The sequence below is a fragment of the Rutilus rutilus genome (genome assembly GCF_951802725.1).
Source record: "Rutilus rutilus genome assembly, chromosome: 1".
Lineage (NCBI taxonomy): Eukaryota > Metazoa > Chordata > Actinopteri > Cypriniformes > Leuciscidae > Rutilus > Rutilus rutilus.
The window spans coordinates 53,744,635-53,757,849 of NC_140209.1; the positions used below are offsets into that span (position 1 = coordinate 53,744,635).

The window sequence follows — 13,215 nt, forward strand, 5'->3', positions numbered from 1 at the left end:
TCAGAGGGGCGTAAATGCTGATGAGTCCTAATTATGTAACAGTTTTCCCCCCCATTATAGACATGGCCGCAGAAACAATCTGAAAAATTTATCTCAGCAGCCTCTTTTCACAATTACAACGATCACAGTCCCTTTAAAGCAAGTCAGTTCACTAGACCAGCCATCTTGGCACCGTGATGCCCATGGGAGCTATTTTCTATCAAAGTAATATCGCACTTCAAATCATCAATAAAAACTGATGAAATGGTATAATGCATTTAGCTTCTTTAACTGAAATGATGGCTAAAAGCTTTGGCAGCAATAAGACGAGACAGTGCCAAATATGAATGAGGCATTTTTTTTTAATGCAAGGTGGGACTTTCCTTCTGTCTCTGATACTACACTGTTTTAAAAGTCTAGTTGCCATAGAAACACTCACATGAAAAACCATTAAAGCTTAAAAATGAAACTTAACACAAATGTCAGTCACTCTGCTTAAAAGTTACGCTTTTAAAAAGTTTGAACAGCATTGTTAAAGACGACTTCTCTTAGTCATGTCTTCTCTCCTCGGGAAGTTTCTTTCTGTCAGGCATAAATATTAATTCCGGAAATTAATGTTCTGGGGCCGGTTGCATAAACATTATGTTAAGACATTGTATTAAGTTCTAGTATGACCCAGTAGCAGTTACTCAGGGGCAGTCAGTCATTTTCGGTATCAAATTAGGCTAATCTACATTTTTATGTAACTGACTTAAAAAAAAAAAAGCTATGAACAGTCATCAGTTCCTAATAATTTTTGTTTTGGAGGTCTCCTGCAAAAGGTTTACATGTATCCAAAGGCCAAAAAACTCTTTCATTTGCTTATAATATACATTGCAGCATCACCTCTTTTATCACAGTGTCTGAAAATTCGATAAAGGATTCGGTCTCTCTAAACCCCTCCTTTCCAAGAGCCTACTCTGCTCTGATTGGTCAAATGGCCCAGTCTGTTCTGATTGGTCTACCACTTACAACACGTATCAGAAACCAAATGCCAATTTGCATATCTGAAATTCAGCTCCGAATCTTCCTCAGCACTTGATACACAGTGATATGAACAGTAACAATGGCATTGGTTTTATGATAAATCGTTGATTTGCTTTCGCAGCACAAAAAAACAGCATATTCTCGACATGTTGACAACATGAACCAAACTCTTCCAGGCCTCAGCTACAGCAATGTTCAAGGGCGAGTGAAAGTAGACGTCATTAGCAGACCATAGGCTGGCATTATGCAAATGTGTTACTGTACATTGTTGTGTATGTATGTAACAGGAAGTGAGACCGGAATTGCTGACGACTCATTTCAGGCAGTTCAGAATTAGTTATTTCAATAACTCTATTTGTCATGCACTTTGACCTTTGCAGACTTTTTACATTCACAAACAGCTATAACACACAACATGAAAGGCAATATCCGAAAAACCATAATAGGGGAACTTCAAAGTCAACGTTTTACGTATGCGACCTCAAAGCCAGCTTGGGATGTATTTGGTCTCTGGCCTACTAATTTAAATCATCTTTTGTTTCTAAATTATACTAAAATAGAAGATTTTATGTTAAATGATTTCACTATTCTTAAATGGTCTCTATGCAAATTTTCTTTTTACATAAAATGGATTTCTGTTGAATATAAAGTAGTATCCAGAGTTTGTCCTCGGGTGTACAGTTGGTTGTAAGTAAACATCCGGGGATGTATAGCTGTGAAGCTTCCAGTATGAATGACCTCAAGCTATTGTGGCATGCAGTGACGTGACCATCAGGCTCTTGTCTAGACATTGTGTACGGCAGAATGTAATACAAATGAGATTAAAATCAGTCACTTATAATTTATCCGGAAACTGAATATAAAAAAATAAAAAATAATAATAGGCATGAATGATAATTATTTAATTTATCACATTAAATGGAAGCCTAACATCAAAACAACATTAATATCTGAATAGAAGAGAGAGGCGAATTTCACCGAGCTTTGTTCTCATGGTAACTGTTTCACAAGCAACTTAACTAAAGCATTGAAGGATGCTGCTTGATTTTAGACACATTTTTCCCCGTTTGCTAGACTTATTCAATAAGCAACAGTACAGTCCACGGCGAACATCAATAACAAAACCCAATTAAAGACACATTAAACTCATTTCGAGGAATGTTCTGGGTTCAATAAGCTTTGTCAACAACAGTGTGTCAGATCAAATTATTTTAACTCATCCCTTAGTTTTTACTGTAAGACAAATAGTAGAATAAGACTGTAAATAATGCAATTTTAATAGAAATTAACATTTAAATTTCCTCAACAAGAAAGCCTTAAACTCAACTCAACTTTATTTATATAGCACCACTAAAAACAACGATTGTTGACCAAGGTGCTGTACATTATTGCACAAAACATTGGCATTAACATCATTTACGACATAAGAAAACATGACAAAACACAGAATATACCAGACACCACACAAATCAGCTACAATTATAAGCCAGAGAAAAATAGTAGGTTAAAGAAATCAAGAGTAGCATTGAAGGCATTTGTAATGATATAAAAAAATTCTGTTTCAAATAAGTGCCTTCATTCTGGCTGCTGAAAATTCAGCGTTGCCATTTCAGAAATAAATTACATTTTGAAAAATAGAAAAATAGAAATGTATCCGCTTAAAGTAGATACACCTCAAAAAACTTCAACAGTTCAAATCACAAGTTCAAATAATAAGCGCTTTTTATTTGAATAATTCATGTAAACGTGTTAAAGGGATCATGAATTACATTATTTTATAATGTTTCCTGGGGTGCACTTATCATGCAAGTATGATTTTTATAATCGAAAATGGTCCAAAGCTTTAATTTAGAAAGAAAAGGCATTTTTTCCTACCCTGATTTGAACGCTATCTTTGAAGGGGCGTGTCTGCTGTGACTTCAGTGTAAACGCCCACTGCTGTGATTGGCTGACATCTTTGCATATGAAATAGCTAAAACTTTTACCACATTTTTAATATGACAGTGTTGATTATAGCATTATGTTTAGATCTATGGCATTATATTTGGATAGGTTGAGTGCATGAATGCAGTGATCTCATCATTGTAACTATTTCTGCACACTAACAAATGCTTTCATCATAGCTAACAGTGCAAATACGGTGCGAATAAGAGATTTGTTGATTATAACGGGAGTTTTGTCGAGCGTCCAGAACTCAGTCACTAATAAACTCGCGGTGTTTGATTGACAGCTCCAGCGATTGTAACTGGAGCGTTCTTTGATCACTTTCTACATATTATTTTCACAGTAAAATAACAGATTCTTTTTTATCCTACTAAGAGAGACAATGTGAAGTTGACTGTTTAGTCACTGGATTGATTTACTGACGCATAAACAACAATAAAAGGTTTTGAGACAAATAACTGACTGTACATGAATCATTACATATCAGAAATCACTGGTGATTTTGGTTAGACGCGTACAGATAATCAGTACATATCAAACGATCTGTAACAAAGCAATCTCCAATGCAAATCCAATGCAGTGACTGTGTTTTTTCCACAACCTGGCACAGCACAAAATTTTGTACTCTTCAAAGGCATGCTCACGCATGTTATTTACCTATTACTTAGTCATGCGTGAATACAGTGGGCGGGGCTACAGTGGTAACTTCTTCAGCAGAGGCATCTTTCACTGATGTCATAAATGGGTCGTTCTCTGGGCTTGGTTTCAATAAAAGCTGTTTTTGGACTAACAAGGTCGTTTTCAGTTCTGAAACTAAGGATATTCTTATAGTATGACGACCTCTTATGTCAAAAGCTCAAGAAATTTTTTTATTTCTCAATTCATGACCCCTTTAGTTAAGTCACCTTTATATATATAGTGCTTTATACAGTACAGATTGTTTGATTATTCAATACAAAGCAGCTTTACAGTGATAACAGGAAAATGATTCAATGATGCAACTACAAAACTATAAATATTTTCGCTCCGTTGATCAACAGAAAGCTGCTTGGTTTGAAAAAGACTTCTGTGTGAGCGTAGATTCATACATCATTACACTATTGGACAATGGACCACAGACTTTTTTGCAGACAAAATTAATGAAGTTTCATTATGATTTTGCAGAAAAATGTGACCACGCCGTTACTGTAACCCTGATTGAGGGACAAACTGAAAAGATTTTCAGTGGTAAACAACATCATGCCATGAATGCCGTTGACAGAGCCTAACTTGAACCCAGAACATTCCTTTAAAACGTGACGAGATACCAAAATAGTGGTGAGAAAACACGACGTAACCTTGGTAAGCGTGCAGATTGTGAGCATGCCGTGTTGTGATGTGTCGTCTACGAGCAGTCCAACCACTGTCTGCTTGTGTAAGGCAGAGAGTAGAAAATAGTGATGTAATGAAGGCAGTAAAACACTGAGAAAGAGATGTGGTGGGAGGATATGAGTGGGAGGTGGTGACAGGGGCATCATTATCCTAAACAAACCAGTGAGCGTGGGAGTGTATGCGAGAGGGGGAGGAATAGTGTGTGTGTGTGTGTGTACGCTCTCCCTCACGCCTCACTTTCAGATGTGAATGAGCGTTCTCCACTGCAAGCGCTTTGTGCATCCAAGGACACCATATACGAAGGCACGATATTTGTCCAGGCACAACTATGAGTGCGTGACTATGTTTATGCAAGTGTGTGTATGTGTGTATATGTAGCGAGAGAATCTGTGGAGTTTAATGCAAGAAAAACAGCAAGGAATGAAGCGAGAGAGAGCGCGTGTAGGCGGAAACCATTTACAGTCTGTCTCAACGCGAACCCCCATGGCTCTCATGAAGGAAGACAGACACACAGCACTGCAAATTGCCCACAAGAATTTAGTGTTCCACCTCACGGCGCAGGACATCTCCTAACCAAAACAGAGATGGAGCGGTCTTCCATTTTAGCTGAGAGTAAAAAAAAACCTGTCATTATCTCCGCGGGTCGGCGGTCGCAGCGGTGCTGAAGTGTATCTGTGCTCGTAATGGCCAGTTTATCATTTCATAGAGAGCGGGGAGAGGTACCACGTGATGCTCTGTCTGACTGAGCTAAACTCTGTGTTTGAGCTGGGCCTGTTCTCACGAGTAGGTGTGTTGACACGGGAGAGGATATAACCTTGAGCGATCCCTCTGGGAAAGACATGGCAGGAAAGCTCAAATGAGGTTTGGGTGTGGACCAAAAAAAAGCCGTGCGTTTGAAGCTGAAGACAATGCTGATAAACGCACATCTGTGACATTTGACCAATAGAGGACATAAATGTCACAGATTGACCACTTGGCTAAATATAAAGAATATAAACATCAAAGGTTTGCGGTAGGGATGTCAAAAGTACTAGTACTTAGGCTGATGATAAAAAAGAAATAAATAAAAAAGCACACACAGGAATAATAGCAGTGTTCCTGCAGAATCGGTAGTAAGAGTACTGTACCATCTCAGCTGGGTATCTGCCTAACACACATACTGCTGTCTAATGAGTCATTAATAAACAAACAATAAATATTAATATGAACAAAAAAGAGAAAACGACTCACTGCTTGTGGCTGGATAACTTTGGTTAATAAACTACGATTCTCAAACAAATCAAACATATACACAAAGTTAAGCCTAAAGCAAAACAAAAGAAAAAACTAATTTAAAGTTCACTTTAATGAAAGACCTGCATATCAGTCAAACACAGACACCATCAAAACCATATTATTAGTTTTATATCTAACAATCATACAGTGACAAACATGCCAATTAAGTATTTTTATATTTAATCTAATTAGGCTACTTGGAATTTTCTTCTGTTTCTCAATTATTTTCTTGAATATTTAATACTGCCTTTACTTTAATAATTACTTGACAACTTGAACAAAATTTACTTTAATATTTGAAGGCTACATTAAGACCATTATTTTAATTACTTAATTTAGAATTATAATTCAATTCCTTAATTTGATATTATAGGCTACTTGTTTTCAATAACATATTCATTTTTGTGGTATAATAAATAGGTACAGCGGATTGTGAAATTATGCTGGCATTCATTAGTATCGACAACCCTATGTTTAAGTTTTAGAGTTAAGTGGTGTAAACAGTATATTCTTTTTTTTTTTTTTTTACTAATTGTGATTTATAAATTATTAAAAACTAGTGTTGTGTTTATTGTATAAAATTCAGATATGGTAAATGGTCATTTTATTTCTGACACATGCTGTAAGCGGTAGGCCATTTACGACAGACTGGGCAACATATCTGACCAATCAGAGCAGAGTAGACCAATCACAACAGACTGGGCCATCTGACCAATCAGAGCAGAGAAGGCCAATCACAACAGACTGGGCCATCTGACCAATCAGAGCAGAGTAGACCAATCAAAACAGACTGAGCAACAGATCTGACCAATCAGAGCAGAGTAGACCAATCACAACAGACTGGGCCATCTGACCAATCAGAGCAGAGAAGGCCAATCACAACAGACTGGGCCATCTGACCAATCAGAGCAGAGTAGACCAATCAAAACAGACTGAGCAACAGATCTGACCAATCAGAGCAGAGTAGACCAAATCACAACAGACTGACCAATCAGAGCAAAGTAGACCAATCACAACAGACTGAGCCATCTGACCAATCAGAGCAAAGTAGACCAATCACAACAGACTGGGTCATCTGACCATTCAGAACAGAGGTATATAAATAATCTTAAAGAGAGTGTCTTATAATGTTTGAATGAGATACCAATGTTAATTGGTATTATACATTTATAATACTTTATTATAATAGTTATAAAATCTATTATAAAACGTATACTTTGTTTTTCAGGTTTCATTTTAATTTCAGGTTAAGTTGAAGTAATTTTGTTTTGTGCTTTTTAATTTTTTTCAGTTTTACAATAATTTTAGTGCTTATTAACTTATTTTATTTCAGTCAGTTGCCAAGGCAAAATTTCTAATTTTCAGTAACATTTTTAATCTAATATATATATATATATATATATATATATATATATATATATATATATAATTATTTTTTTCAGCTGTATTTCAATAAAAACAAAACAAAACAAAACATTTTTAATAGTTCAAGTTAACAATAACAACAATTATGAACAGGTTCTAGACCATGACATCACATCCTGTTGCCCATATTTGTTGCCCAAAGTCTTTTTCGTGCTCGACGCCTAGTGTGTCCGTAGCTTAACATTGCTCCTGGATATACACCTTCCTGCAGAGTTCAGCTGCTACTCTAATCACACACCTGAAACGGCTAATCAAGGTCTTTGGGTTCACTTGAAAATTATAGTCAGGTGTGTTAGCAGACTGAGAGCAGCTACATGCATAATGCAGGTGTTTTGGTTCTTGAGTAATGAATGCACACACACACACACACACACACACACACATAAGCACACACTCGTCACTTAATCAGAGCAGAATGACTCATTGTGACACTGCTGAGGAACAACGGCAAAACCTCTTACAAACCACACCTGCCCATTATCTACAGTCCATGTAACGGCATTAGAGAATGACAATGCAAAACAGTCAACAACCTTTTTAGTTGTGTAACATACAGCTTAAAAGACTTCTCCCAACAGACTGGGCCATCTGACCAATCAGAGCAGAGTAGACCAATCACAACAGACTGGGCCATCTGGCCAATCAGAGCAGAGTAGACCAATCACAACAGACTGGGCCATCTGACCAATCAGAGCAGAGTAGACCAATCACAACAGACTGGGCCATCTGGCCAATCAGAGCAGAGTAGACCAATCACAACAGACTGAGCCATCTGACCAATCAGAGCAGAGTAGACCACTGTCATCAAGAAAAAAAAGAGAAAAAAATATAATAATAATCATCATAATCTTTCAAAGTGCCATACTTTTTGAATGAAATACCATGTTAATGCATTATGATGTTACATGAACAACAGTATTTAATTATAGTATCTTTGCAGTAACTATAGTTACGTTTAGTATTATTCACTAGCGTAATCAAATATACAATTTCAACTAAATGACAGAAAGTATAAATTCAAAATTGTGGGGAAAAATATTGTATTAACACAGCCCTAGTAATAAATATGGAATTTTGCTGAAAATATATGGTTACCAAAGTGCATTTTTGGACAGGAGTGTCTTTCGCCCATAACAGATGATTTGTTGTGTGTTTATGAAGAGTAATTCGAGAGGCCCTCATTGTGTTGTATGTCCAGGGGGTCTGTCACTGAGGCTGGGACTCTGTGTGATTCACTCTCAGTGAGAGCGAGAGAGTGGGATTCAAGTGCCAATACCTTTTGCGAGTTCAAATGAGAGATGAACTGCACAGTTGATTGCATTATATATGAAGGGGGAGTTTACTCTGCCTCAGTCCAGGAAACTCCCTGTGGAAATAACGTAGATGCTGCTTTCATGTCCTGAGAAACATGACCCAATGCGATGGATATGAGCCAATAAAATTCAAACTCTGCATTCACATCTCAAACAGCATTTGAAAAGGACAGTTTATGCAAATATTTTGTAATGCGGCATAATCAAAGGGATAGTTCACCAACAAACCTTAAAAATGCTCAATTCACATGGATTTCTTTTACGATCTATTTGAACTTACTGACGCAAAGTTTTGGTGGAATAGACTTTCAAAAGGAGGGACAGGAATTTCTCAGGTTTCATTTAAGATGTCTTCATTTGTTTTTCAAAAATGAAAACAATGACATGAGGGTGAGTAAATGATGACGTAATTTTTATTTTTGTGCGAACCTTTAAGCAAATATCACAAAAGCTTGCTGTTCAATTCTGTGAATCACAGCCTTGCTGCTGCTATTCAGACCAACAGCATGAGTGTGTTACTGGTTATGTACAAGAAATTATTATTGAGTAACTTTACTGTACATTTCATACAATAAATGGCAGTTTGTTTTTGCACCTCCACCAAAAGCAGTACCACACAAAAGTCAAATTGGAATCACAAGCGCATCTCCGATCAGCACAGTAGTGGTGTTTTTTCCTGAATGAATCAATGGGTTTGAACTAAATCGATTGATTGCATGATTCAGTGACTCACTAATAAAGACAGCCACTTGTTTAGTTCATGAATGAATCAGTGTGTCTTAATGAATCGAATGAGCGAATTATTCAATAAGCATGCTTTCCTACTATATAGGAGACAAAAACAGTATGTCAAAGAGTATTATGTCCAGATCACAGTATTCATAAAACAGTACCCTGATGACCAACTACTTCCGGCATTCTGAAACGCACATATGATGGACACTTTACTATCCCATGATGCAGCAGGAGAGGATTTGAGAATGGCCACGTAGTGACGCAACTGACAGTGGTAGGTTACATGACAATGAAAAAAATGATAGATGTAGTATTTCAGGATTACATTCATATTATACAGAACATACTTTTTTATCTGTATAATATAAATATTAATATTTGCACATGATGTACTTATTCAGAAGAGGAGACTATGTGATTTCGGATACAGTGTGAATTAGAGAGTTTAAACAAATCAGTTGATTGAATGATTCAATGACTCATAAATAAAAGACACTCATTGTTAAGTTCCCGAATGAATCAGAGTGTTTGATTGAATAATTCGAGCGAATTATAAAATGACAAATTCATAAAAGACACTTGTTTGGTTCCTAAATGAATCAGTGTGTTTGATTGAATCATTCGAGTGAATGATTCAATGACTCATTCATAGACACAAAGAAACTCACTCACATAGATTTTGGAGAGTGCATTCAATGGACACTTTAATATCCCATGAGACCACATGCAAGCGACACAGCTGACACAGACAGGTCTGTAACTCTTGGACAGAAGCGGGCGGTCTGACAAAAGCCCGGCCGCTCCTGACATCCTTTGACAACAGTGTATCCGTGCTTGAACTTGAAGAGAACAAAACTTTCTGCAGTTGTGGCATTCACACTGTTCCCAGTTCCCTGCCCTGAGCAACCTGGCAAGATATGTTCGTTACATCCCGACCACGAGTGCACTTTCAGAGAGAACATTCAGCCTTTGTGCTTGAATTTTGGAGGAGAGATGTAAGCTACAGAAACCATTGCCAGTCAGCGACATTCTGTTCTTGCATGGATATTTAAAAAAAGATTTCATTTTGCAGTATAGCTAGCGAGCCAACAGTTTTCATTTATTCATATTTTTGGCTTTTCATTTTGAGTGACAGATGTCATATTTAATAGAGCCTATTTTTCTCTGTGACACTTTTTTTGTGTGTGTGTTCACTGTATCATGATAAGACAAAAACAACATAAAATGATTGTATAGCCAACATTTTATATTTGTTCTGCCCTCTCTTTCTTTAGGGGAAACTTAAATTTGAGATTAGTGGGATTTAGCGGGATTGGTCGGGTCGGGAAGAAAATCATTGTAAGCAGATAGCGGGCAAGAGTGGAATAGAACCTAGCGGTAACGGGACGAATAAAACAGTCCCGCGCACACCTCTACCATCAACCATCAAAATAAAGTGTTAGCAGTTAAGCAGACAGTCTACTAATACTCTAATAAGAGTTGGTCAACATGTAGTTGCAAAGTAACTTATAGTAAGTAGAAGCCATCAGTCTTACAGAACAAACATTTTCACACTTGTTCCTCATCAATTGTACCTACTCAATCAGTAAGTAACGTCAAACACAGCATCTCGCTTAGCTCTTGAATTGATCAGTGATTTGAACGAATGGATTGATTGAATGATTCAATGACACGCAGAATTGTCTGGTGAGAAAGACTCCCACCTGACCGTCTGAAAAACCCAAAGTATCCAAAACAAAAGTCAGCTACAGCCTAAATTCACTCAGGGATCCTGATAGTGAGGTAGAAGGTGGTTTAGTCCATGCTCAAAAGGACTGGAAAGTTCAATAGACAATGGAGATGGTAGCACGAATACAAACAAGATTATGCTACCATACCTCTAGCTGATCCCCATCAGCAACAAGCATCTTGAGGGTCACATATACACCCACTCTCACATCCCTGGCAGAACAAAGAACCAACCAACAATTCTGACAGCCTCCCTGTAGCAGAAAGTGAAATGCTATTTCAAGAAGTTATAGCCCTCAAACTAGATCCGCTTTTTAAACTGATCATAAATGATGCATCGCCAAGTTTCACTGCAGCATGGCAGATGAATTCCCATCCAATGCTGTCAGCCCTTTGACTTCATTTTCCAAGCAAACTCAAGAAATTGAGCATGGGAAACAAGGAATAATTTACGCCAGTACATAAACCATGTCTGAAATGCGTCAGATTTAAAAAGGTACGATATAAAAGCTTCTCGTAGGTACAAATTCTGACAGTTGGGCCTAATGAAAGCAACATCGGCACTTTGCTGAGCATGTGGTTCCATTAGTGCGTGTTTTGTGGTGTCATGTCGGATCAGGCCACACAGTTTGCCTGTTCCCTTGAGGCAAAACAAGACGCCGAGACTCACCCAGGTCTTTAGATCCTTGACTTTCACTGGCCAGCTCTCCCATTCTCACCAGAGCATCAAAATAGCCCTTCGCTGCAAATGTCACACCTGCAAAAGAAGGAGGCAAAAAGAAAAATGTGTCAAACTTTCTCATCTCTCATTACAACGGTATATTCAGTGATCAAAGTGCCCATGACGAGGATGGGAACGCTATCAGCTGTTCAAGTTGGTGTCAGTCCAGCTGGGTAATGAGCGGGAAAAAAAAGCTATAGGAATGGATGAGTCTGTCACACAACAGGAAACACAATCAGTTGTACAGGAAACACATTTAGAATGAGTAAAGATAGCCCTCCTGTGACTATGGAAATGTACCCCCTTTTTTTTTTTTACCGGACCAGCCCAGCTGTCTCCCACATAAACAAACACACACACACACACACACACACACACACACACACACACACAGTTTCCCAATCCCATGCCTCATTACGGTTTTAAAATGTCAACTTCGGTGAAAAGAGAATAAACAGAATATCATTATTTCCACAACTCTCTCTGGATTCCCACATGTGCGGAAGAGAGAGCGAGAGAATATGGGCATTTGATTGTGAGTGAGTATGATTTTACAGCTTAGTCTAATAAGAAGTTTCATGGTGGTCTAGCCTAGGCTTGGCTTATGCTGGTTTGGTGTTGGTCTAACTGGTGGGACTACATACAGCCAGGCTATTCACTTGTAAAACCTGAATGTTACTGTGATCTTTTCAGAGATTTCATAAACACTTTTGCTTCAAGCAAGTATCAGTGAAATATAAGTACAATTTCAAATAACTATTTTCTATTGTAATACAGTACATTTTAAAATTGAATGTATTCCTGTGACGGCAAAACAGAATTTGCAGCAACATTACTCCAGTCTTTCTTCAGTGTCACATTGACAATTTCTTTCTTTCAAAAACAACAAAAAAAACAACAACCTACTGACACCAAATTGTGGGGTCGCTCACTATGTTTATTTGACATTAAAACTAAATGGAATAAAATGGAATAGCTGTACAGCACATACAAATAGAAATGGGAAATCTGCTTAAAGGTGCACTATGTAAGAATTTTGCAGTAAAATATCCAAAAACCACTAGGCCAGTGTTACATATTTTGTTTAGTTGATTACTTACAATATCCCAAATGTTTCCAACTATTTGTTAATCGTGAGAAAATTTTGTTTTTAACCGAGGAACCGGGACGTGTGAGCAGGTGTGAGGGAGTCGCCAGTCAATGGCGTCATATCTGCGTTACCCTCGGTTTCCGCTCGTACTGCCATAGTAACCATGGCGACAGACGTGGACAATTGGGTTACGCCTAGCGGTACGCTCACGCTGTTGTTGTTTTGTTCAAACATTTTAGACCATGGCAAGCAGACTTTGAGACAAAAAGAGGACTAAAACGAGGATCAATATCATTTCGAGCTCCACGTCCGCGACTAACTTCGACTTGACAGAGACGCGAGTGGCGTCTCTGTACTTTATTAGACAGGTGAGCAAATGTACATAAAACTAATCAATGTTATATAGTTCAACAAGATGAAATGTTAGAATATGATCTGTATGTTATTCTAATGCTGATCTAGCTTACTGCTAGTCTCATACAGCCAACAAACTAACACATAGAATAACATTCAACACACTCAAATGCAGTTTAGTGTGATACTATAACTGTTATACCAAGTGAAACAGCGCTGCGTTACCTCACAAGTTTAATTCGTCTAATAAACTG

General features: G+C 37.7%; 1 protein-coding gene across 7 annotated transcripts in view; it reads right to left on the reverse strand.

Moving 5' to 3' along the window:
- The window catches only part of baiap2a (BAR/IMD domain containing adaptor protein 2a), a 102,284-nt gene that overhangs the window by 54,966 nt on the left and 34,103 nt on the right, over window positions 1-13,215 (reverse strand). For all 7 annotated transcript variants that reach the window (XR_014628586.1, XM_084418169.1, XM_084418173.1 and 4 more), the window contains exon 3: window positions 11,467-11,553. Coding sequence is in view for 6 of the 7 variants with exons in the window: in XM_084418169.1 (XP_084274295.1) it covers window positions 11,467-11,553 (87 nt within the window). In the remaining variant the exon portion in view is untranslated. The remainder of the gene's footprint in view (window positions 1-11,466; window positions 11,554-13,215) is intronic.